The sequence below is a fragment of the Natrix helvetica genome, assembly GCF_964273705.1.
Source record: "Natrix helvetica genome assembly, chromosome: 1".
NCBI lineage: Eukaryota > Metazoa > Chordata > Lepidosauria > Squamata > Natricidae > Natrix > Natrix helvetica.
Genome location: NC_138548.1, coordinates 349,892,354 through 349,915,066, shown reverse-complemented (window position 1 = coordinate 349,915,066; position 22,713 = coordinate 349,892,354). Strand labels below are relative to the sequence as shown.

The 22,713-nt window shown below is 43.1% G+C and overlaps 1 protein-coding gene across 2 annotated transcripts in view; it reads right to left on the bottom strand.

The window, feature by feature from the left end:
• Positions 1-17,370, bottom strand: part of LOC309382827 (von Willebrand factor A domain-containing protein 7-like) — a gene marked incomplete at both ends in the record, with an annotated part of 46,776 nt that extends 29,406 nt beyond the window's left edge. For both annotated transcript variants that reach the window (XM_081934736.1, XM_081934737.1), the window contains 6 exons: positions 899-1,063; positions 4,268-4,359; positions 7,582-7,657; positions 9,735-9,914; positions 13,681-13,800; positions 17,049-17,370. In XM_081934736.1, the coding sequence (XP_081790862.1) occupies positions 899-1,063; positions 4,268-4,359; positions 7,582-7,657; positions 9,735-9,914; positions 13,681-13,800; positions 17,049-17,370 (955 nt within the window). The remainder of the gene's footprint in view (positions 1-898; positions 1,064-4,267; positions 4,360-7,581; positions 7,658-9,734; positions 9,915-13,680; positions 13,801-17,048) is intronic.
• Positions 17,371-22,713: the final 5,343 nt, after the last annotated feature.

Genomic DNA, 22,713 nt, shown 5'->3' with positions numbered 1-22,713 from the left:
CAGAATAACAGAGTTGGAAGGGACCTTGGAAGTCTTCTAGTCTGGAGTTCCTCAACATTTTGGGCTTTGCTGACTGGCGGGAGGTGGGTGGCAGGGGAAGAGGAGATGGTTCCTTGTGTGTGGTGGGCGAGCATGCAAGTGGGGATACGTGTGTGTGCTTGCCCGCCACTTCTGCTGCCTGATTCCGAATGGCTCAAGGCCCGGAAGTAGGCCGTGGCCCAGGGTTGGGGACGGATGGAGTCACCAAAGCAGTAGGCGTGAGCTTAAATCAACTCCAGAGGATGGTAGAGGACAGGAAGGCCATTGTCCATGGGGTTGCGATGGATCGGACACGACTTTGCAACTAACAACAACAACATCAACACAGTGAGACATTTGTTAAGTGAATTTTGTCCCATTTTACAACTTTACTTGCCGCAGCTGTCAAGTGAATCACTGCAGTTGTTAAGTGAGTCAGACGGTTGCTAAGTGAATTTGGCTTTCCCATTGACTTTGCTTGTCTCAAAGTGATCACATGACCCCCAGACACTGGAACCCATCATTAAATATGAGTCAGTAGTCAATCGTTTGAGTTTTGATCACATGACCATGGGGAAGCTGCGATGGCTGTAAGTGTGAAAAATGGTCGTAGCAAATTTGAATGGTCACTAAATGAAATGTTGTAAGTAGAGGACTACCTGATTTTAAATTCTCAGTTGACTGAAAATCCTGTGAAGGGCTATCCGGCACCTGGTTGAGGAGTAACCAGGTTATTCTAAGAAGTATGCCTGGCCTTTTTATGCTGGACAGAACAGGGTTAGGAGACATTTTCTAGCATGTCATTCCAACTGGGATGGGGTGGTTTACAAATGTGATCAATAACTAAATGAAAATAAATAAATCTAGGGCACAGCCTTACCATTTCCAACAAAAAAGCTCTTGGTGGCTTCAATGGCTAATTCTGCTGCTTTCTGATGGAAGCGATAGTGTGGCGAAAGTTCGGGATTAGACGTCTCCTTGTTGATGCCACCAAAGGGAGAGAAGTTTTGAGTCAAATCATCTTTCCCACCATGTCCACATTTGCCTATAATATAGAAAAAAGAAGGAAAATGCACAAATACATTGGAAAATATATAGTCTGTAATAATGCTTACATTGGAGAGTGGTAGCTGACGTGGTTTAGAAGTCTGGATTGGAGGTTAGCAAATTGTTGTTCGAAATCTGAGAGCTGCTGCATGTCGGGGTGAGCTCCTGTCACTTGCTCCAGCTCCTTGCGGGAATTTGACAGGAGCTCCTAAGGGTGTCCTCTAAGCAGTGGCGTAGCGTGGGGGGTGCAGGGGGGGCCGGCCGCACCGGGCGCAACATCTGGGGGGGGCGCCCTGACTCGCCCTGCGCCGCCCTTTGCCGGACTGTGGCCGTCTCTTTCCTCCCGAGGAGGAGCTCGAAGGGCAGCGGGAAAAGGCTCGACTGAAGGGAAGCAGGTGCCGCGGGGGTGGGAGGCGCACCGGGGGCTTCGGGAAGGCGCCGGCTTCCCGGGGCGCTCCAGGCTGAGCCGAAGGAGAGCGGCGCTGCGCTGCGCTCAGTCTGCCCGCCGCTGCAACGCCACCGCGTCCTCCCGCTCTGCCTGGAGCGCCCCGGGAAGCTGGCGCCTTCCCGAAGCCCCCGGTGCGCCTCCCACCCCCGCGGCACCTGCTTCCCTTCAGTCAAGCCTTTTCCCGCTGCCCTTCGAGCTCCTCCTCGGGAGGAAGGCAGGAGGCCAGCATGGAGAGCCTCACTTGACTGATGCCGACCCAGGGGCAGCTGCAGTCGGGCCGCCCTCGCTTTAGGGGGCGCAAATTACTTGCCTTGCCCCGGGTGCTGACAACCCACGCTACGCCACTGCCTCTAAGTAATGGTGATGTCACTGGCTAATCCTTTCAACCTGGTAGCTCCTTAAACAGTGCCTCCTACATGAATGGGATGGGACTCCTACATTTCACTGTCATGTACGGACAGTATGATAAGACACACCTTATCAACTTGAAGATGTGTGGGCTTCAACTCCCAAAATTCCCCAACCAGCATTTTCAAGTCGCTGAGATTGAGAAACAGTGAGATAGATCTAGGGGTGGGCTGCTATGGGTTTCCCCTGGTTTGGGAGAACCCATAGCTAACATTAAGGCCGGTTTGAAAAACCTCCAAATCCCTGGCTGGCCCCGCCCACCACACTCCGCCCCTGCCACCCCACCACGCCCCTCCCAGGAGTCCCCATCCGGCCCATTTTGGATGCGAGGTAAGTGCAGGGCTGCATAGAGGCTCGGGGAGGGGAAAAAACAGGCCTCGCGGAAGACCTCTGGAGGAGGCAGTTTTCACCCTCCCATGGGTCGAGGAAAGCCTCCAGAGCCCAGGGAAGATGCCCCCCCCCGCTGTGGTGTAGGAGGCCGACTGGGCCACACCCACCATGGCCACGCCCACCCAGCAACCGAGCAGAGAACCCGTTGCTGAAATTTTTGAATCCCACCCCTGGATAGATCTTTAGGTTAGCCCAGAGGTTCCCAATCTTTTTCGGTTTGCGGCTCCCATAACACTTCGGATTTTTTCCGCGGCTCCCTTAATAGGTACATCTGATTTTTTTTAATTTTTGACTTTTTAAGGATTTGGAAATCTACTTTTTAGTTCGTTAAGGTTAGGTTAATTGAAAAATAAATTAAACACGAGCTTTAAATTCACAATTTATTGAACATCGTTTAATGATTTAAAATTATTAATGGGATGGATGGGCTTGTTGTTCGCTGCACAACTTCTCAAATCTTGGATCAGAAAAATAGCTTTTGAAAAGTAACTTAACCACCACACTAGCCCAGTGGTGGGCAACCTTTTTTTTCAACTGAGCCAAATCTCGCCAAAACCACGATTGAAGTTTATTTGGAGAGCCGCTCTTGCTTAGCAACCAAAATTTTGGGCTCAATTGTGGTCATATGTTGTTTTTCTTTCTTTCTTTCATCTCTCTCTCCCACTTTCTTTCTTTTTTTCTTTTTCTTTCTCTCTTTCTGGCTCTTTGTCTCTCTCTCCCTCCCTCCCTCTCTGTCTCCCTCTGTCATTTTCTCTGGGTGTCTATCTGTCTCTCTCTCTCTCTGTATCTCTGTCTCTCTCTCCTCCTTCCCCCATCTCTGTCACTCTCTCTGTGTGTGTGTGTGTCTCTGTCTCTCCCTCTGTCTCTCTCCCTTCCCTTCCTCTCTCCCTGTCACTCTGTGTATGTGGGTGTGTCTGTCTCTCACTCATTCACTTAATCACTCACTCTGTGTGTGTGTCTCTCTCTGTCTGTCTATCTTTCTCTCCCTCCCTCCCCCTCTGTGTGTGTGTGTGTGTGTGTCTGTCTGTCTGTCAGTCTCTCTCTGATTCCCTCCCTCACTCCCTCTCTCTGTTCCTCTCTCTGTCTGTCTGTCTCACTCACACACACACACACACACACTGTCACCACAGTGTGTGTGTGTGTGAGTGAGACAGACAGACAGAGAGAGGAACAGAGAGAGGGAGTGAGAGAGGGAATCAGAGAGAGACTGACAGAGACGAATCAGAGACGTACTTTTAGCTACCTGGCAGCGGCGTTTTGCCTTGGGGGGCTCCTCAGAACTTCCCAAGACTTCGGAGGGAAGTTTACAGCCCTCCCTCGGAACGCTTCGGAGGGAAGCTTCTGCAAAGGCGAGTGGCAACAAGTCTCCCAGGCTTTAATTTGCCGAGCTGTGCGCACGCGCCTGTTTTCCACGGCGTGGAGCAGCGGCGAGATTCTGCGCGGCAAGCGATGATTCCAGGGGCCATCCGGGAAGATGAGGAATGCGAGGGGGACCCTGCCCCCCCCCACTGATGCCCCCCGGAATCATCGCTCGCCGCCCAGAATCTCGCCGCTGCTCCACACCATGGAAAACAGGCGCGCGTACAGCTCGGCAAATTTCAGCCTGGGAGACTTGTCATGCCCGGGCTTTTGCAGAAGCTTCCCTCCAAAGCCCGAGAGGGATGTCAGCGTTAGACCCAGCGGGCGCAGGTATTAATTGAATATTTTGCGGCGCCCTTATGACGATAGCGCGGCTCCCCAGGGAGCCGCGGCGCACACTTTGGGAATCACTGGGTTAGCCTATTGCTAAGACTGTTGTTAAAAGCTTAGTTCAAAATTATTTGAAAGGATTTCATTGCCAATTTATATTGTAGGTATTAGGGCCAGCTAAGCATATAGAAATTACTAGTTCCCTTCTGTTTCTATGGAACATAGAAGAACTGATGAAAATATTTACCAAGCATAGATGATTATTACCTCGTGGCTTCTTTTTACAGGTGTCGTGTAATTTATATCCACTTGTAAGCATGTCATTCACCAGGAGGTTGTTCTCACACTCGTACCGGGTACTGTTAAACAAAGACTTTGGTATGTGGGATTTGTGAATTTACATTGACCTAAATCAGAAATCAATCCTGAACTGCATGTCATAAACTGCATTTCATGCTGAAAATAACAAAAACCATTAATTTTAGATGTGTGGTATGGATGTTTGTAGGCAATATAACTGAACTATCTTGTGCCAATCACTAGAGCTGTTCAAATCTTTCAGAAGAGATGTGTCAGAGAAGTGTGCTCAGGCAGGTCTCACTTAACCATGGAAATTTGGGCTGGCCACTCTGTCACTAAGCAATGTGTTTGTAAAGAGTGATGTCACGTGACTGTGCTGACTTATGATGGTAATTGTGGTCAACCACAACTTACCATCCTTAGAAGAATCCTATACAGTTGCAAGCGGCTTGCAGATACGCGATCGTCATTTGTGACTTTCCGCCGGCTTCCCCATTGACTTTGCTTATTGGAAGCTGGCAGGGGAGGTTGCAAATGGTGACTGTGGGATGCTGTGACATCATTATTGTGAGCCAGTTGCCAGGCACCCAAATCATGTTCCTTCCTTTACAAAAAACTGGCATGTGAAAATGAGAATTTTGGAGAGAAAAATAAGTGAAACTGCATTCCCTAAATGTAATGCTTTTCCCAGTCACAAAAAAAATCATAGGAAGACCCATTCAGATAACCCATACTGGTAATCCTTGACTTGCAGCCATTCATTTAGTGACTGTTTAAAGTTATAATGGCACTGATAAGAGTGACCAATGGTCGTTTTTCACATTTATGAATGTAGCAGCATCCCCGTGCTGTCGTGATCAAAATTTGGATGCAATGTAAAACGCATCCATCACTGAAAAACCATCATTACTTATATCAGTGATACTGTAACTTTGAATGGTCACTAAACAAATGTTGTAAGACAAGGACTACCAATAGTTCTTCTTTAGCATAGTTCTTGTCTATTCCCCCCCCCCAATTACTTGTATAAGGATTATTCTCTATACTATTCATGTTGTCTTGTATTTTTGTTATGGATTGCACCAGTAGAGGCTAAACCAATTTCATTGTATACACGATGTAGAATGACAATAAAGGCTGCTGCTGCTATTCTTATTCTTATTCTTATCATCATCATCATCATCATCATCATCATCATCATCATCATCATCAACAACAGGCTTGTTTAGCCAGTTGCCATTAGGAAAGTGATTAAAAGCTAACTTTGCGACTAGTTCTTGCATTTCTACAGGTCTGTAAAGCAAATGAAAGCTGAAGTAAAGTAATAGGTGCAATCTCTGTTTTGGTTAGCAACTGCTTTGTTTTACAATTACGTTGCCAGCCCTAACTGTGGTTGTTAAGCATGAACTACTTATACTTGATTTATTTACATATGAAGATCAACTTTACAATCCATTCTATAAAATAAGACTTTGAACTCATTGGTAACCTCACACTGCAATGAACAAGGACAGACATTCAATTTCGCAGCTACAAGGATTGTTGGACGAGCAGGCACAAAAACAGCCAGGGAAGGGATTGAAGCCTGGAAAACAGGCCCCTCCTCAGTCAACAGGAGCGCTGATTTACCACCAGCCTATCAAGTACTTAGAAGACAAGGGTTGGGCAGCACAAACAAAGAAAAGCTAATGACTAAAAGCCAGCCATCAGCACAAACCAATCAACATCTAAAAATGAATTCAGAGAAGCAGGCATTTAAAGAAGAAGGGAAGGAAGAAGGGGGGGATAATGAAGGGGTAGAAATGGTGGGAAATATAAAGCAGACAAACGATGTTTCGGAGGAATAGAGAAGTGGGACAAAAGACTTACTAGGAAAAAATTAGACAACTAGAAATTGTTACATGGGAAAATACAAAGCTGAGATAAGGGGTCTACTCCTAAATATGACAATAAAATTGAATTGCTAACTGATTGAATATGATAATGGAAAGATAACTAAATAAAGGTTAAAATATATGGAATATGGACAAATATGAAATTGATATGGGGAGATTGTAAAGCAGAGGTTTGTGATTCACTTTTATACATGATAATTAAACTGAGTTGCTAATTGATTGAATATGACAATAGAAGGACAATTAAGCATGGGTCAAAATATACAAAACATGGACATATATAGAACTTCTAAGATGATGAACAAAGTGAGATGTGTACCGCTTGCTATTCTATATAGCAGATTAAGGGAATTGTAATGAACATTGAACAATAAGGATTGACATTTATAGACAATTAAAGGTAACTTAAACCAAAATATGGAAAAATAGAGAGGGAACATGAAATATACTTACAATGGGAAACTATTGAGATTTAAAGACAGAAACACAAATTGGAGGCATGTAAGGATACATAATTATATAAATATAATGATGAAAATAGCTGGAAATTGTAACCAGGTCTACATCTCGGGAAAAATGAGGCTGGGGTAGGGGTGGTTTAAAAGCACAATGACTATATATTATACTCCCCCCTCTCTTTTTTAAAAAAGAAGGAGGAAGATATATGTTAAAATTAAGTATGTATATTGAAAAGGAATTATAAATACCATCAACATAAAATGGAGTTTGCTCAGAAGCTGAAATATACCAAGTAAATGAGCTGAAGAGTGGGAAGTAGAGGAGAGAGGTAAGGGAAGAAAAGAGGGATAGGAGAGAGGGCAGGGGGGGAAGAGGAAAAGAGAAAGAAGGAGTGGAAAGGGGAGAGAGGAGAAGGAGAGAGGGAAGGGAAGTAGAGAAGAGAAGGACGACAGAGGGAAGAAAGGTAGTAGGGAGGGGGAGGAGAGAAGGAGAAGAAAGTGATGGATAAGGTACAAATATGGTGTATGGAGAGCAGAAGAGCCAATAATTGTTTTGGGGAGTTGATGGCAAGACGAATTGATGTAAGCATCTAATAATACAATACGACGTTGTCTATGTAATAGTATTCATGTGATTATATGTTACGAACATGATAAAATAAAAAACTTTATATAAAAAATAATAAAATAAATAAATACTGTAAATAAAATAAAAAAATAATAAAACAGAACAGCGCACACTCTGCTAGAGAGAAGTTCCTTGAAGAGGGGCTCCAGCACGAGTCTGAAAGCTCAGAATACAAAACCTCTGGTCCCAGTGATTGACCCAGATCGAATCCTGCAACATTATTTTGGGACGTATATGTTTGCTTTAATTCATGAAACTAAGCCTTTGATTTTTTTTAGATGAGCTCATTTGTGGATTTACCTTGATACTTTTCTACAATTATCACACGTCTTCTTAGAAACTGGTGCAGTTGGAATGACGGGACTGCTTTGATTTACTGAAGGAAACATAAAAAGAAGAAAGATTCTTGTTAGTTGTAGCTGAACGTCTCTAAAATCTGAAATTGCTCAATCCCACTTTCAGAATTTTAATGGCACTGTAAAGGTTCTCACCAAACAGTGCTGATTGGATGGCTGGCCACAAAACACACAAATATTAGAAGTCAAACCTGGGAAGCCGATATTAATTCGGCCAAGAACAAGGCAAAAGGAAAGTTGGAGCCTCTGAAGCCAGGTCACAAAATACAACAAAATTACTGATGATGCTCAAAAGTGCATGTACACACACACATCCTTTCAAGTGCAAGACTCAGCTGGAGAAACCACTATTTTTAGATTTTACCAGGCTTGCAAGGCAAATCAGACTATGAAAGCGATGGCAAATCTTTTTTGGCGCGCGTGCCAAAAGCGGGGGGAGCGCAAGGGGGTTGTGTACGGGTGTGCTGCACCCATAATGCAAAGCGTGACCCCCCCAGAGCGCATGTGCGCGTGACAGGTGCTCCCCCCTATTCTTTGCTTGCTTTTTTCGCCCTCCCCAGGCTTCAGAGGCTTTATAGGAGCCTGGGAAGGGCGAAAACAGCCTCCCCCAACGGACAAACCGGCACTTCTGGTTTGCTCGTGGGGTCATTTTTCACCCTCCGGAGCCTTCAGGGAAGCCTCCGGAAGGCCCCTGAAGGCTCTGGAGGGCTTAAACCGGCCCTACGAGCAAACCGGAAGTCGGTTCCTGAACTTCTGGTTTGCCGGTAGGGCCAGTTTCTGAAGCCTCTGGAGAGCCGCTGGAGGGGGGCGGGGGGCGGGGGAGGCTGTTTTTATAAAGCCTCTGGAGCCTGAGGAGATGAAAAATGGCCTCAAAAAAAGGCTAAAGTCAGCTGGCCAGCGCGCGCATGCTTGCTGGCCAGCTGACAGGGCAATGCCTCATGTGCCCTGACAAATGGCTCCACATGCCACCTGTGGCACACGTGCCATAGGTTCACCATCCCGGGACTATGAGATTAATGTTACAAAGGTCAATACTACTTGTCCTGAAAAGGTAGGATAGCTGAAAGTCTGAATGTGCCTTTCCATCCCTTTAATCACCTTGTCTGAGATGCTTACCCATATTACATTCTTGGTCTAGGCCAGGGTTGTCGAAACTTGGGAACTTTAAGACTTGTGGACTTCAACTCCCAGAATTCCCCAGCCAGCATGGCTGGCTGGGGAATTCTGGGAGTTGAAGTCCACAAGTCTTAAAGTTCCCAAGTTTCGACAACCCTGTTCTAGGCTTAAGCCCCTCTTATCTGACTATTGCCTTGGTAGTGACCTTCAATGTCATTCCCTCTGCCCTGTACACATTTATATCCCCACCATTGTATAACGTAAGGCTGGGATGGTGAACCTATGGCACACGTGTCAGAAGTGGCACACAGAGCCATGTCTCCAGACATTTCAGCTGTCGGCCATTGCTCTTCGGGGTCCGGCACACATATGCGTGCTGGTCAGCTGGTCTTTTCACGCATCGGAGCACTGGAAACTGAAAGAGTAGCTCCATGGCACGCATGCACGTGCCAGGAAGCTGAACCTCTGGTTTCCGGTGCACACATGTGCACCGGCCAGCTAGTCTTCGCACCATAAACTGGAACACCAGGCGCACCAGAGACCAGAAGCTCAGCTTCCCGGCATGCACACATGTGTAGCGGGGAGCTGCTCTTACAAATTCTGGCATTCCCATGCGTGCACATACTCCTGTTTTGGCACTCAGTGCTGAAAAGAGTCGCCAACACTAGGGAGAAATCCATCACCCCCTCCTATTTTTCCCAGCACAGCAACTCTTCTGTGGCTAAGGGAGGATGAAAACGCATGGACTCCTGCTTTCCATTCTTGCCCTTCAGCCACTATACCAAATAGGTTTCTAATTCCAATTGGCCCCTGAGATATCCTTTGAAATAAAACTGATGCAGGAGTCCAGTGACCCCCCTGATTTAATGCTCATGACCACTTGATTGTTCCCACCATCTTGACTTTTTCAGTCACCTCCCTTTTTTATGGTCAGTTCTAGGCAGCATCTAGTTCGTTGCTTACATATTTGTTGTGACTTACACAAGTTTTCGTAAGGGCTCTCCTTTTGCATTTCGACCCAGTTGGTGTTGCTGTAGAATTTCTGAATCACGTGAAGGGCTTTTCCAGCACTGAGGCGAGCTGCTCCCAAAGCAGACGATTCCACCTCCCCTCTGAGACTGGAAAGCATGGAGTCGCTCAGAATTCGAATTTGGTTAATACCTATGAAAAGATAGCATGAAACTTCTGAAGAGCTGAATGGGAACTTTGTCATCTAGTCCTACAAACTCTACAGAACAAGGATTGGTTACAACAGATCACTCACAAAAGGCCATTTTGCTTCTGGACCTTTGGTGCAGGAAAAAATGTCTCCCTCCCCCCCTCCTCCTCTCCCTCCCCCCCTCTCCTAACAAGTCTTTTCTTGTTGTCTGCCACACCTATTCATCTCTGCCCCCTGCCTTTTATCCCCAGAGCTAGGGTGGGGCTTCACTAGCAGCGGTGGCTCTTTTGTCTCAAGGATTGGCTTATAGATTTCCACTGCTCTCCTCTCCTCTGCCTTCTGCGCATCTGTGCGTCAGGTACTGGACCCAGCTGTTACCTCCTGTTACCTCTTGAAACACAATTTTTATTGCTAGATTTTTTTTCTCATATGCAATCAAAATCTACTTCCTTGTAATTTCAATCTGCTCTTTCTTGTCCTATATTTTGGAAGGACTGTGAGCAATTCTGCCCTACCTTCTATATTACAGCCCTTCAGATACTTGGGGACAGTTCATATATCTCTTTGTACTCCCTTCTCCGGAATGGGACGACTTGCTGCAGCCACCTCGCCATGGGACAATTCAACAGTTCAATTTAATTATTTAAAATAATTAAAAATATTTTAATTTTCGTCATTCACATTTCATTTTGTCCCTCCTTTTGCATTCTTTCTTTAATGATTCTATTCTACCACTTGTTTGATAATAGTGCAGCTCTTGTCTTGAAGTGAGTTACCCTGCAGTGAATTGTTGCGGTGAGCTGGCTGCAGGAAGTTGCCCAAGGCAAGTTGTTCTCTTCTTCAGGGTAAATTCACCCATGGCCTCCAACCACAATTCTTGTTACTTTGATTGCCATCCTCCAGACATGTTCAATTTGTCAGTGTCAGTGTATTTCCTAAAATTCTCTCCTTCTTCTTGAATGCTTAGGTAAAGGTAAAGGTTCCCCTCACACATATGTGCTAGTTGTTCCCAACTCTAGGGGGCGGTGCTCATCTCCGTTTCCAAAGAGCCAGTGCTGCTCGAAGATGTCTCCATGGTCTTGTGCCCAGCATGACTAAACGTTGAAGGCACATGGAACACTGTTACCTTCCCACCAAAGGTAGTTCCTAATTTTCTACTTGCATTTTTACATGCTTTCGAACTGCTAGGTTGGCCGAAGCTGGGACAAGTAACGGGAGCTCACTCCGTTACGCGGCACTAAGGATTCGAACCACCGAACTGCTGACCTTTCTGATTGACAAGCTCAGCATTTTAGCCACTAAACCACCGCATTCCTCTTGAATGCTTATATTAGTGCTATTAGGCTTGGTGATAATAAACTTTGAGTCGTGTTCCTTTCCTTGGAATACGTTGAACATCAGAAATGTTAGGATGGATTAAATTTAGGCCTGATTAAGCCATCTTTCCATCTTACTGAGATCTTATGCTTCATGGGAGGACAGCTCTGCAAATATGCCCTTGGCTGGTATCGATCAAAGAAAGTTTTTTGTGTGCCGGCCCAGAAGGATGGTACCTGTTAGGCAACTCAGGATACCAGTGGAATCAAGGAATCCTAAGGAATCTATTCTGATTTTTTGCTTGGGTGTGACTTCAAAATATGTTTCCAACTGGCTTTTGAAACCTTTTTGATACCTTTGACTTTAATCACTGATACCTATACTTCTTAATTTGTTTTCATCGATGATAGCACTGCATTATTAGAACATTGTCTTAAAACATGTAACATATTTATATAGCTCCCCAGCTTATAAAATGTGACTCTTGGTAGCATCCAATAAAGTAATAAAATAACCATATTAGAATACAATTTCAATGGTCTGCTGTGAAAGTTCTTATTTTTGAAAACAAATACATAAAAAGAGGGCCAGTTTAGTACAGTGGTAAAGGTGCTGAATTGAAACCAGGAAACTGGGAGTTCTAGTTCTGCCTTAGGAATGAAAGCTGACTGGATAACTTTAGGCCGGTCCTTGTCTCTTAGCTCAGCTCATCTCACAGCAGGGATGGGTTCCTGCTAGTTCTAACCTCTTCTATAGAAGAGGCTCCACAAATCTACAGTGCCGTTTAGAACCGGTTCCAGCTCCCCCCCCCGCCCGTCCGCACATCATCAAGATGAAGAGCCAGAGGAGGAATTCTGGGAGTTGAAGTCCACAAGTCTTAAAGCTGTCAAGTTTGAACACCCCTGGGGGTTTTTTTCCCTAAAGGGTTAGGGGTGCAAGGGTCTTGTAACTTGACAGCTTTAAGACTTGCGTGCTTCAAATGCCAGAGTTTCTGAGCCACCATTTTGGTTTCTAAGTGAAGCGTTGTTACGTGAGTTTCACCACATTTTACAAGTTGGCCATGCCCACCCAGTCACATGGCTGGCAAGCCACTCCCACAAAGCAGGCCACACCTAAAGAAGAGGTTCTAAAAATTTTTGAAACCCACCACTGCCTCACAGGGTTGTTGTTGTTTTGGGGAAAAGAGATGGAGAGAGAAGTATTAGGTATGTTCCCTGGCTTGAGTTGTTTATGAAATAAAGGCAAGATAAAAATAAAAAAAACGTACTCTTGTTCATGAAATCAAAAGTCTCTGCTATTTGTAAAGCAAACTTACACCCTGCAAATATTGACTTTTATTATTTATCCAAAGCTCTTTCTTTTAACAGAACCTGGAGGTCAGTGACAGATGTACACAATAAGAAAACCACCCCATCCCTTGTATAATAGATGAGAATTAAACCACAAACGTCCTGAAGCAGGAAAGGGAGATCTGACAAATACGACAACTTGATCCACTGTGGCTAAAATAAGGCTGAGCATGTTCAGTTTTGAACTACGGCAAAGGCACGAACTGTAGCCCTTTAAACAAAATTCAAATATGACCAATAGTGAGGCATGTTGGGAATTTTAGTTCAGCAATATCTGAAATTTCACAGGTTCCCCACCATTGCTGGTGAGATTGTACTGAATTTGTCTGAATGAATAATGGAATTGGCCAAAACTATGCCTATTAATTAACCAATCATGCCCAACATAACTCAACTGGAAACATAATTATCACATTTTATATTTCATTTTCCTTTAATCCATTGATTGCAATCTCTCTCTATCCTAGGTCCATAACCTAGACTTGGGTGCACATCTTTGAGTGGAGATTTTTTACTGGATCAGGCTACAAAGACTGCTTCTGTTAGAATCTTGATCACTGACCAGGTTTGTCATCCGTTTCCAGGGGTGGACTGCTACAGGTTTGCCTGGGTTCGGGAGAGCCCATAGCTAATGCTATGGCCAGTTCGGAGAACCTCCAAATCCCACCCCTGGCTGGTCCTGCCCACCCCACAACACCCCGCCCCTCCCACCACTCCCCTCCCAGGAGTCTCCACGCGGCCCATTTTGGAAGCAAGATAAATGCAGGGCCCATGTGGAGGCTCGGGGAGGGGAAAAACAGGCCTCCAGAAGGCCTCTGGAGCCAAGGGGAGGCAGTTTTCACCCTCCCAGAAGCTCAAGGAAAGCCTTCAGAATCTGGTAAAGGTGAAAACGGCTGCCCCGCCATGGTGCAGGAAGCTGACTAGGCCATGCCCACTGTGGCCACACCCACCCAGCAACTGGGCAGAGAACCTGTTGCTGAAATTTTTGAAGCCCACCCCTGCCCATTTCCATTCAAAGTTTCTTCTAGTTCCTAATACTACCCTCCCTACCACTGAACATAACCCTCCTTCTAAACAGCAACAACTATAAATCCCGTGTTACTTTTGCTGATCTGTTCACAGTAGAAGTAGTAGTCATTGTAGCCTTTAGATGCTTCCACTTGATTATTTGCAGTGATCATTTCCTGGATGGCTTTTGTGAATCGGCTGGGAGAGACATCAGCTGTGTAAAAAAAAAGTGGACCAGTTAAAATTATTGTACCTCCATAGTACCGGTGGTAGTAACAATAGTATTCTTGATCTTTCAATTTATCTGGCGTATGCAATATACATTCTTAGAAAATCTGTCATTTTCTGTCTGTCTGTCTGTCCCTCTTTCTTTCTTTCTTTCTTTCTTTCTTTCTTTCTTTCTTTCTTTCTTTCTTTCTTTTGTTCTTTTTTCTTCTTTCTTTCTTTCTCTTTCTTTCTTTCCTTCCTTCCATCCATCTATATCTATCCATCTATCCTCTAAAACCATCTATCCATCTATCCATCTATCCATCTATCCATCTATCCATCTATCCATCTATCCATCTATCCATCTATCCATCTATCCATCTATCCATCTATCCATCTATCCATCTATCCATCTATCCATCTATCCATCTATCCATCTATCCATCTGTCTATCCATCTATCTATCCATCCATTCATCCATCCATCCACCCATCCATCCATCCACCTATCCCTCAACTTACAACCACAACTGAGCCCCAAATTTCCTTTGCTGAGCAAGGCAGTTGTTAAGTGAGTTTTGCTTCATTTTGCAATCTTTCTTGCCACAGTTGTTAAGTGAATCGTACAGTTGTTAAGTGAATCTGGCTTTCTTCATTGACTTTGCTTGTCGGAATATTGGGAAGGTTACAAACGGTGATCACGTGACTCCGAGACAGTGCAACTTGTCGTAAGTATGAAAACTGGTCATGTCACTTTTTTGGGGTGCTGTTGTAACTGGGAGCCACTCAGCCTAGCTGGGTTTACCTGAAGCCTGTTGTTGGGGAGCAACCACCTAGGTGTGATCCCATCCAAAGCCTCAGAGGGCCACTTACACCAAGTGACAAATGATTTATTTTATTTATTTACTGAGCGCTTATAGACCGCCCCCTCTCCCGAAAGGGACTCAGGGCGGTGTACAGTCCATATCAGAAATACATCACGAAAATAACTATAAAATTAAACAATTAAAAGTTATTAAATAGATAAGTAGATACGAAGGAGGATAAAAAGGTTTAAAAGAACTGTACAGCTGAGTAAATAGTTTAAAACCCCTACAAATATGAGGCTTTGGAGGGACCATAAAGACCAGCAAAATCCACTAAGATTCATTAGTTGCTGGGGGAAGGGCAGACCATCTAATGGGTGGTGGTGATAGGGAATCCCGTGATAATCAGAGTGTGAGCTAACCATGATAAGAAGGACACCAAAAACTCTTCCAATGTTAGATTTCAGAGTCACTGCTCTGACTGGGACATCTGATCCGGTGTTTGGTCATTGTTCCATGTTGGGCTCTGAAATTGGACCATGGCTGTCATGGTGGTTATGAACTCCCAAGCCACCTCAGGCCCAATTCCCTGAGAAAGCAGATTGAAGTTCCCAAAGACCACAAGTCTGGGGAACTCCACTGTCAGCCCAGAAATGGATCAGAGAGCAAAGGCAGGAAAGCTGTTGTGAAGCAGGGAGGGTGGCACAATAGCAATGATAGCAACTGATTCTTAGACCCCCTCCAACTCAATGATGCAGTGTCCCTGAATGCCATAAGACAGGGGTGTCCAAACTTGGGAACTTTAAGACTTGTGGACTTCAACTCCCAGAATTCCCCAGCCAGCATGGCTGGCTGGGGAATTCTGGGAGTTGAAGTCCACAAGTCTTAAAGTTCCCAAGTTTGGACACCCCTGCCACAAGACAATGATTCTCAACATGTGGTCAATGGACCACTGAGGGGTTCTGATGTCATCATAGGGTTCCATGAAAGCTTGAAGAAATATTATGATTTAAATCTTAAGTATTGGTGGTCTGCGGCCATGGTCCGTAGCCACAAAATGTATTTAAAAGGGGCCTGTGGTTAAGAAAAGGTCGAGAACCACTGCCTAAGATTTTCTCTAATGACATAATAGCAGTGTTCCAATATTTGAAGGGTTGTCACAGAGACCGGGGGACAACCTGTTTTCCAAAGGCAAGACAAGGAACAATGGATGGAAACTGATCAAGGAGAGATTCAACTTAGAAATAAGGACAAATTTTCTGCCAGTGAGAACAATCAACCAGTGGAACAGCTTTGCCTTCAGAAGTTGTGGGTGCTTCATCACTGGAGGCTTTCAAAAATAAAGTGGACAGCCACTTGCCAGAAATGATATGCTTGAGCAGGAGGTTGGACTAGATAACATACAAGAGTGCAGAGAAGAGCAACAAAGATGATTAGGGGACTGGAGACTAAAACATATGAAGAATGGTTGCAGGAACTAGGTATGTCTAGCTTAAGAGAAAGAAGGACTAGGGGAGACATGATAGCTGTGTTCCAATATCTCAAGGGTTGCCACAAAGAAGAGGGAGTCAAACTATTCTCCAAGGCACCTGAGGGTAGAACAAGAAGCAATGGGTGGAAACTAATCAAGGAGAGAAGCAACTTAGAACTGAGGAGAAACTTCCTGACAGTTAGAACAATTAATCAGTGGAACAGCTTGTCTCCAGAAGTTGTGAATGCCCCAACACTGGAAGTCTTTAAGAAGATGTTGGATAGCCATTTGTCTGAAACGGTATAGGGTTTCCTGCCTAGGCAGGGGATTGGACTAGAAGACCTCCAAGGTCCCTTCCAACTCTGCTATTGTATTGTAATGTATTGTATTGTATTGTATTGTATTGGAAGGTCCCTTCCAACTCTGTTTTTCTGTATTATTTGCCACACTTCAACTCTGCCACAGAATCTTGGCTGATGCCACATCTGAAACCCAGTTGGGCATAGCTCTGAAAGGGCTACCCTCCTTCTAGATCTAGCCATGTCTAAGGTTCAAGGAGATGACATTAAAAGATGTCTCCTGACATCCCTTTTCTGCTCCAGATGGCTGGGAAATACGGGAATTGGAGCCCAACTCATCCAATTCAACTCAGCTCAACTCAATACAGACAATGTTTGAGTGTATGGAAGAAAAGGCTGGAAAGAGTCTAGAAGAACTATCTAGAATTTGTACAGATTGATCAATATACCCCAATGTTCCCTCAGATGATGACTCTTTCATGGTCGGGAGGTGAGATGAAGCACAGATAATCACAATTAGCTTTCTGGAAAGAGTGGTGTTGGAGAAAGGTCAGGTTTGGGAAGAACAATGCAATTTAGTTGTCGGTATGACAAGGGGAAGCCAGTGTCTTAGAACCGAGGCCCAGGGCACAGGGCTTTGGACCAAGACACTTTTGTTTTGGGCCCCAGAACCAGCTCACCTTTGTAGAAGGCCTTGAAGAGCCCAGTTGCATTCAATGGCGTCATGTTTTCTAGCTCTCCAGGAGCCAGTGCAGGTCTTCCAGGAAGTGGGTTCCTCTCCATGTACCAGGCTATGGCCCGCAGCGCCCCCAATTCCGTGATGTCAGCATCTGTGAAATCCCCTGGGTTCCCCCTCGATTCAGGGTTGGGGCGGAATCCGCTCACAATTCCCACACAGAGGAGCAAGAAGAACAGCATGCTTGGCAACAAAGTGGCCAGATGGCTGAGGAGGAAAGGAGTGTTGCCTTGTCTCTCAGTTTCCTTTACTCCAGAACATGTCATTCACTCTGCTGGTTAAATAGCTTGAGTGGCACTGGGGAAATTCCCCACCGCTTCAGCCTGTTTCCTCCTTCAGGTAGCTAAAGAATCCAGGAAAAGAAATTCTCCAACCCTTCGCCACACTACACTGGGCCCAGATAAAGGGACATTAGCAATTGCGTCCTTTGTCAAGGCTGTCTCTGAAATGGACAGTTTTCTTCTAACGAAACTGCTGTGCCCCTAAAACAGTGTTTTTCACACTTGGCACCCCTTAAGACAGGTGGATTTCAGCTTTCAGGATTCCAAGCTTGCAATCAAGACAGTCCTGATCCTCACAAAATTGGAGGGCAGTAGGTTAGCCTAGGGGCCAAAGAACAAGCTAGTTGAGGAGCTCAGGTGGCATGCAGAGATAGTGAGGACGCGCATGGACTTTTCAGTCCCCAAGCTCTGTTGCACGCACCAACAATGCTTCCCGTCCGTTGTCCGATGGTGCCAAGCTGGAAGTGACCCACCAAACTCAGCCTAGAATTTGCAACTCGGTGGGACGCTGAATGCAGAAACATGGGCTCTTATATCATTATGAATTTTAAAAAATTAAGTGGGCCTTGTTCTGAATCCTGAATCAGTCTTTTAGAGAAATGATTATAAGAGAAGTTCTTTCCTTGTTGGTACCACCACTCATAGAATTCCCTCCCTGAAAGATTGCAGCGGAGTCTGCATTAGTACTATTTCAATGGTAGGCGAAGATCCTTTTATTTTCTCATTGTAATCCTATTTTAATTCATGTTGCTCTAGATTTGCTGACCATCTTGCAGCTGTCTGGTTTGCATAGTTTATTTTTATTCCTCCTTTTTATTTTTCACATACAAGTCAAGGCAGTGAACATACCTACTAATCCTTCCTCCTCCTATTTTCCCCCAAACAGCATGCCTGTGAGGTGGCTTGGACAGAGGGAGAGGAACTGCTCCAAAGTTGCCCAGCTCGTTTTCTCATGCAATTTTGTATTTTTTTTTATTACTTTATAATTTCATATTTTATTTTATTTACTTTATTTATTTTTATTATTTTATTTATTATTTTATCTGTTTGTTTTGTTTTGTTTTGTTTTATTTATTTTATTTATTTCATTTTATTATTTATTTTATCTTATTATTTATTTTATTTTATTATTTATTGTTTTGTTTTAATTTGAGCTAACTAGAATGATGGTTAGACAGACGTACGTTTTATTGTAAACTAATCTCAGAGCTTAGGCTATTTATTGGTGATTTGGTTTTTTAAAACTGTTGGACAACCTTAAAAGACCAGGTTATGGTCAGAGTAATCAATAATAATCAATCCATTTAATAATAAATAAATAAATAAATAAATAAATAAATAAATAAATAAATAAATAAATAAATAAATAAATAAATAAATAAATAAATAAATAAATAAATAAATAAATAAATAAATAAATAAATAAATAAATAAATAAATAAATAAAATGACAGAAAGAGGGGCCATTTATGAGGGAATCTTGAGGGCTAAACTGAATGAGACAGAAATTAGAGGACGATCCAGAAGTACAAAAATGTTGAAACTTGGCCCAAGATGGCTTTAGTGCTGGCACTCAACTGTAAATTTAATGCTGAGATCTCCAATTTGGCTTCTGTAGGTGTCAAGGCACTTATGAAATGCTTCTCATCTCTCAACTTTTGATTATTATTTTGTTTAAAAGAATTGGCTTAATTTTAAAGAAAACAAAAAAGGAAGCTACAAGCAAAACACTGATTTCCCAAAGCATCTTAATTACCAACATACCTCTGGCTCTATAAATATTATTTGTTCACCTGTTTATTTATTTAAAGGCAGAGAATAGCTGTGGCTGTAAATATGTCCATTTGTTCTGAAAGAAAGAAAGTAAAAAGGAAGGGAGAGGGGAAAAAGCCAGAAAAAAGCCAAAGAAAGGTTGGGATTATATATTTTTGAGGGAAATATGTTTGCAGCGTGTGGTAAAAAAAAAAAACCAAGATGGCGGCCATGATTATGCAATCAAAGCTCTACCATATGTGGAGAAAACATGAGAGCTTCAATCTCAGCCATGTGGCTTTTATGACTGACACATTCTCTTGTTTCGACTTGAAATGCGAGGCATACAAGATCATGAGAATGTGGCATATAAAAAGGTTACTAACGCATGTTCAGAGGTTATAAACTAATGTAAGGGGGAATTGACCTGAAACTAATATAGAATAGAATAGAATAGCAGAGTTGGAAGGAACCTTGGAGGTCTTCCAGTCTAACCCCCTGCTTAGGCAGGAAACCCTACACCACTTCAGACAAATGGTTATCCAATATCTTCTTAAAAACTTCCAGTGTTGGAGAATTCACAACTTCTGGAGGCAAGTTGTTCCACTGATTCATTGTTCTAACTGTCAGGAAATTCCTCCTCAGTTTTAGGTTGCTTCTCTCCTTGATTAGTTTCCATCCATTGCTTCTTGTTCTACCCTCAGGTGCTTTGGAGAATAGTTTGACGCCCTCTTCTTTGTGGCAACCTCAATCTACTTTTGGTCTAATTCGACCACTTTCTTCGTTATATGTCCTTGCTTGCCACCAATCATGTCAAAACCTGAGAAGATGCTTTACAACAGAGGTGGGGAACAATGGCTCTTTTATGACGTGGACTTCAACTGCCAGAATTCTTGAGCCAACATGGCTGGCTCAAGAATTCTGGGAGTTGAAGTTCACAAGTCATAGAGGGGCCATTGTTCCCCACCCTTTCTTCACAGGACTAGCTCACCAAACTCAATAATCAAAGTTCTCTGAGATTCAGGGCAAACTTCAGATTTATTTAGATTAGTTTTTAATCCAGCTCCTTACAACAGGTCAGGTGCAACATTGAAGATGGAAAATAAACTGCAAGAGTGACTTATGAACTGCTTTCACACCTCAGCCTTGGTTTATTTTACTAAGACACTCTAAAATAAGAAAGTAAACCACCTTTCTTGCTATCTCTCCCTTCTCCTTTCCGACTTCTAGATTTATTTACTTTTTTGTTCTATTGGCTAAGTCGTTCTTAATTACAGGCAGATCCAGAATTGTAATTGCTGGTTTGAATATATGTCACCCAATGTCATTTTGTGTGAGATGGGTGGCCATATAAATCTGACAAATAAAGGATAAAATTGCATTTTTTAAAGTCTGTAATTATCATCTCTCCCAGCCTTCTGTCTTCAGATGACTTGAAATGACCCCAATTAAATAAGCTCAATTTTTGCTAAGGGTGTGGTGGACTTAAACTGCAGTCCTTTTTGTTAATTCCCTGAACTTGATTAATAAAAAAATAGTAAGAATGACAGTAAGGATGGAAAACCTCTGATCCCTCCAATGTATAGATTTCCTTTTTGATGCTAGCCAGGCACTTAGCTTTAGTTTTCCTAAAATTTCTCAAGCACCAGGGAAAATCTGTAGCCTAGGCAGGGAAGTTAAAAAAAACATTATGGAGAAAAGCAATGACAATTGATTAAATATTCAATTTATGTAGCTGCCCATCTCACATATGTAACTGTGGATGGCTCAGATATAAATAAAAGAATAAACACATGCCAATAAACAGCCAAAATAAATACAATCATTAAAAGCCAATTAAAACAATGAAAACCACAAAACATACAATTTCTTTTTGTATTGTTCTCAAGTTTAGGGATGTATATTGTACTAAAATAGATTTTTTCAAACTGTGTTCTGCAGAATCCTAGAATTCTCTTAAACTTGACGGAGTTCACATTCCGCAGTCTGAAAATATTTGAAAACTCTGTCCTAAAATCACCCAGAACTAAACTCAGTTCAGAAAAGATGTTGTATTCAGCTGAGAATCATGATAGATTAGCCAGGTGGAGAGCAATGTACGGTAAGTACATTTTCTATGTGTAAAGTAAATTAAGGCTGATGCAAATCTGTGTAATCCCAAAACTTCTGATAGAAATCAGATTGGGGATTTATTTATTTATCATATGCCATCAAATCATTAAAATGATCACATTGATAGATTTTCTTCATGATAATCTGTCCCTAAACTAATAATCTGTCTTTCATGTTTTCCAATGGACCATCCATTGCCACTGTAACTGACTCCATTCAGCTGGCTGTTGGGTAATCTTTTTTCTTCCACTTTTGCTAGAGAGTTGGGTCTTTGTATTATGTGTCTGAAGTTGGATATTTAAGCCTGGTCATATGTGCCTTGAGTTGAGTGAGAATTCTGCTTTGTTTTGAATATTTGTTTGATGGTTCATCCATTTGTTTTCTTGGTTGTCTGTGGAAGCCTCAGAAGTTTTCTTGTGTCAATTCTCTTCCTATTCTATTTCTTCAAAATCCAAAGTTTGCTTCTGTGGAATATCACAGGGGATACCATGGTTTTCAGCATTCTGACATTTGTAGGTATAGGCACATCATGGCATTTGAATATCTCTTCCAAGTTTTTCATGGCTGCTTAGTCTATAGCATATTTCTTAATTGCTTGTCCCTTTTCTGTTGAAAGACAGAGAAAACTTAGTCTAAAACACACCTATTTTCATAAAGAAAAATGGGAAGGATTAAGAAGTGAGTCTAATTTTTATGTATCTGCCAAGTGATCTTCTTTCAGCCATGATCAAGCATAGATCAGTCCTTCCTTCCTTCCTTGGCTTGGTGGGCATGGCAGGGGAAGGATACTGCAAAATCCCCATTCCCACTCCACTCTGGGGCCAGCCAGAAGTGATATTTGCTGGTTCTCCAAACTACTCAAAATTTCCACTACCTGTTCTCCAGAACTGGTCAGAATCTGCTGAAATTCACCTCTGTTTGGGTGGCATTAATTTAGGTAGCCTTAATTTGAACCTGGACTCAGATTGGCAACTGATTTTTTGTCTGGGAACAGTAATGAGGAAGTATTTCTCAAATTCCGAGAAACACATAGTTCATTAAATTCATTTTCTGAGATATAATCTGTTCAAGGCATCAGCTGCAAGGAGCCCTGGAGTGACAAAGCAAAATATGATGTCTACTGGGCCACTCACTTGTTCACCCTGTGTTAGATACCAAAAACATTGGTAATGGTTTATGTTAAGTAATTAAGCTCCCCGTTAGAAGAGCGAGTATGCAGAGAAGCATAATGAGAGTGATATGGAATAACACCCACAAACTAGCATACAGAGACACTGAATAGTATAAAAATATAGTAGTTTACTATGTAGAATTATAGAGGTATTCAGAGTCATACACGGTTCAGTAATTCAGTTATCTAAATAGTCAGCCTAGCACACAAAATATAGCTAACAGTAGCAAACTACAATACCTCACTTTACACCGACCAGCTTCTAACAAACAGAGAGAGAGCTAACAACCATT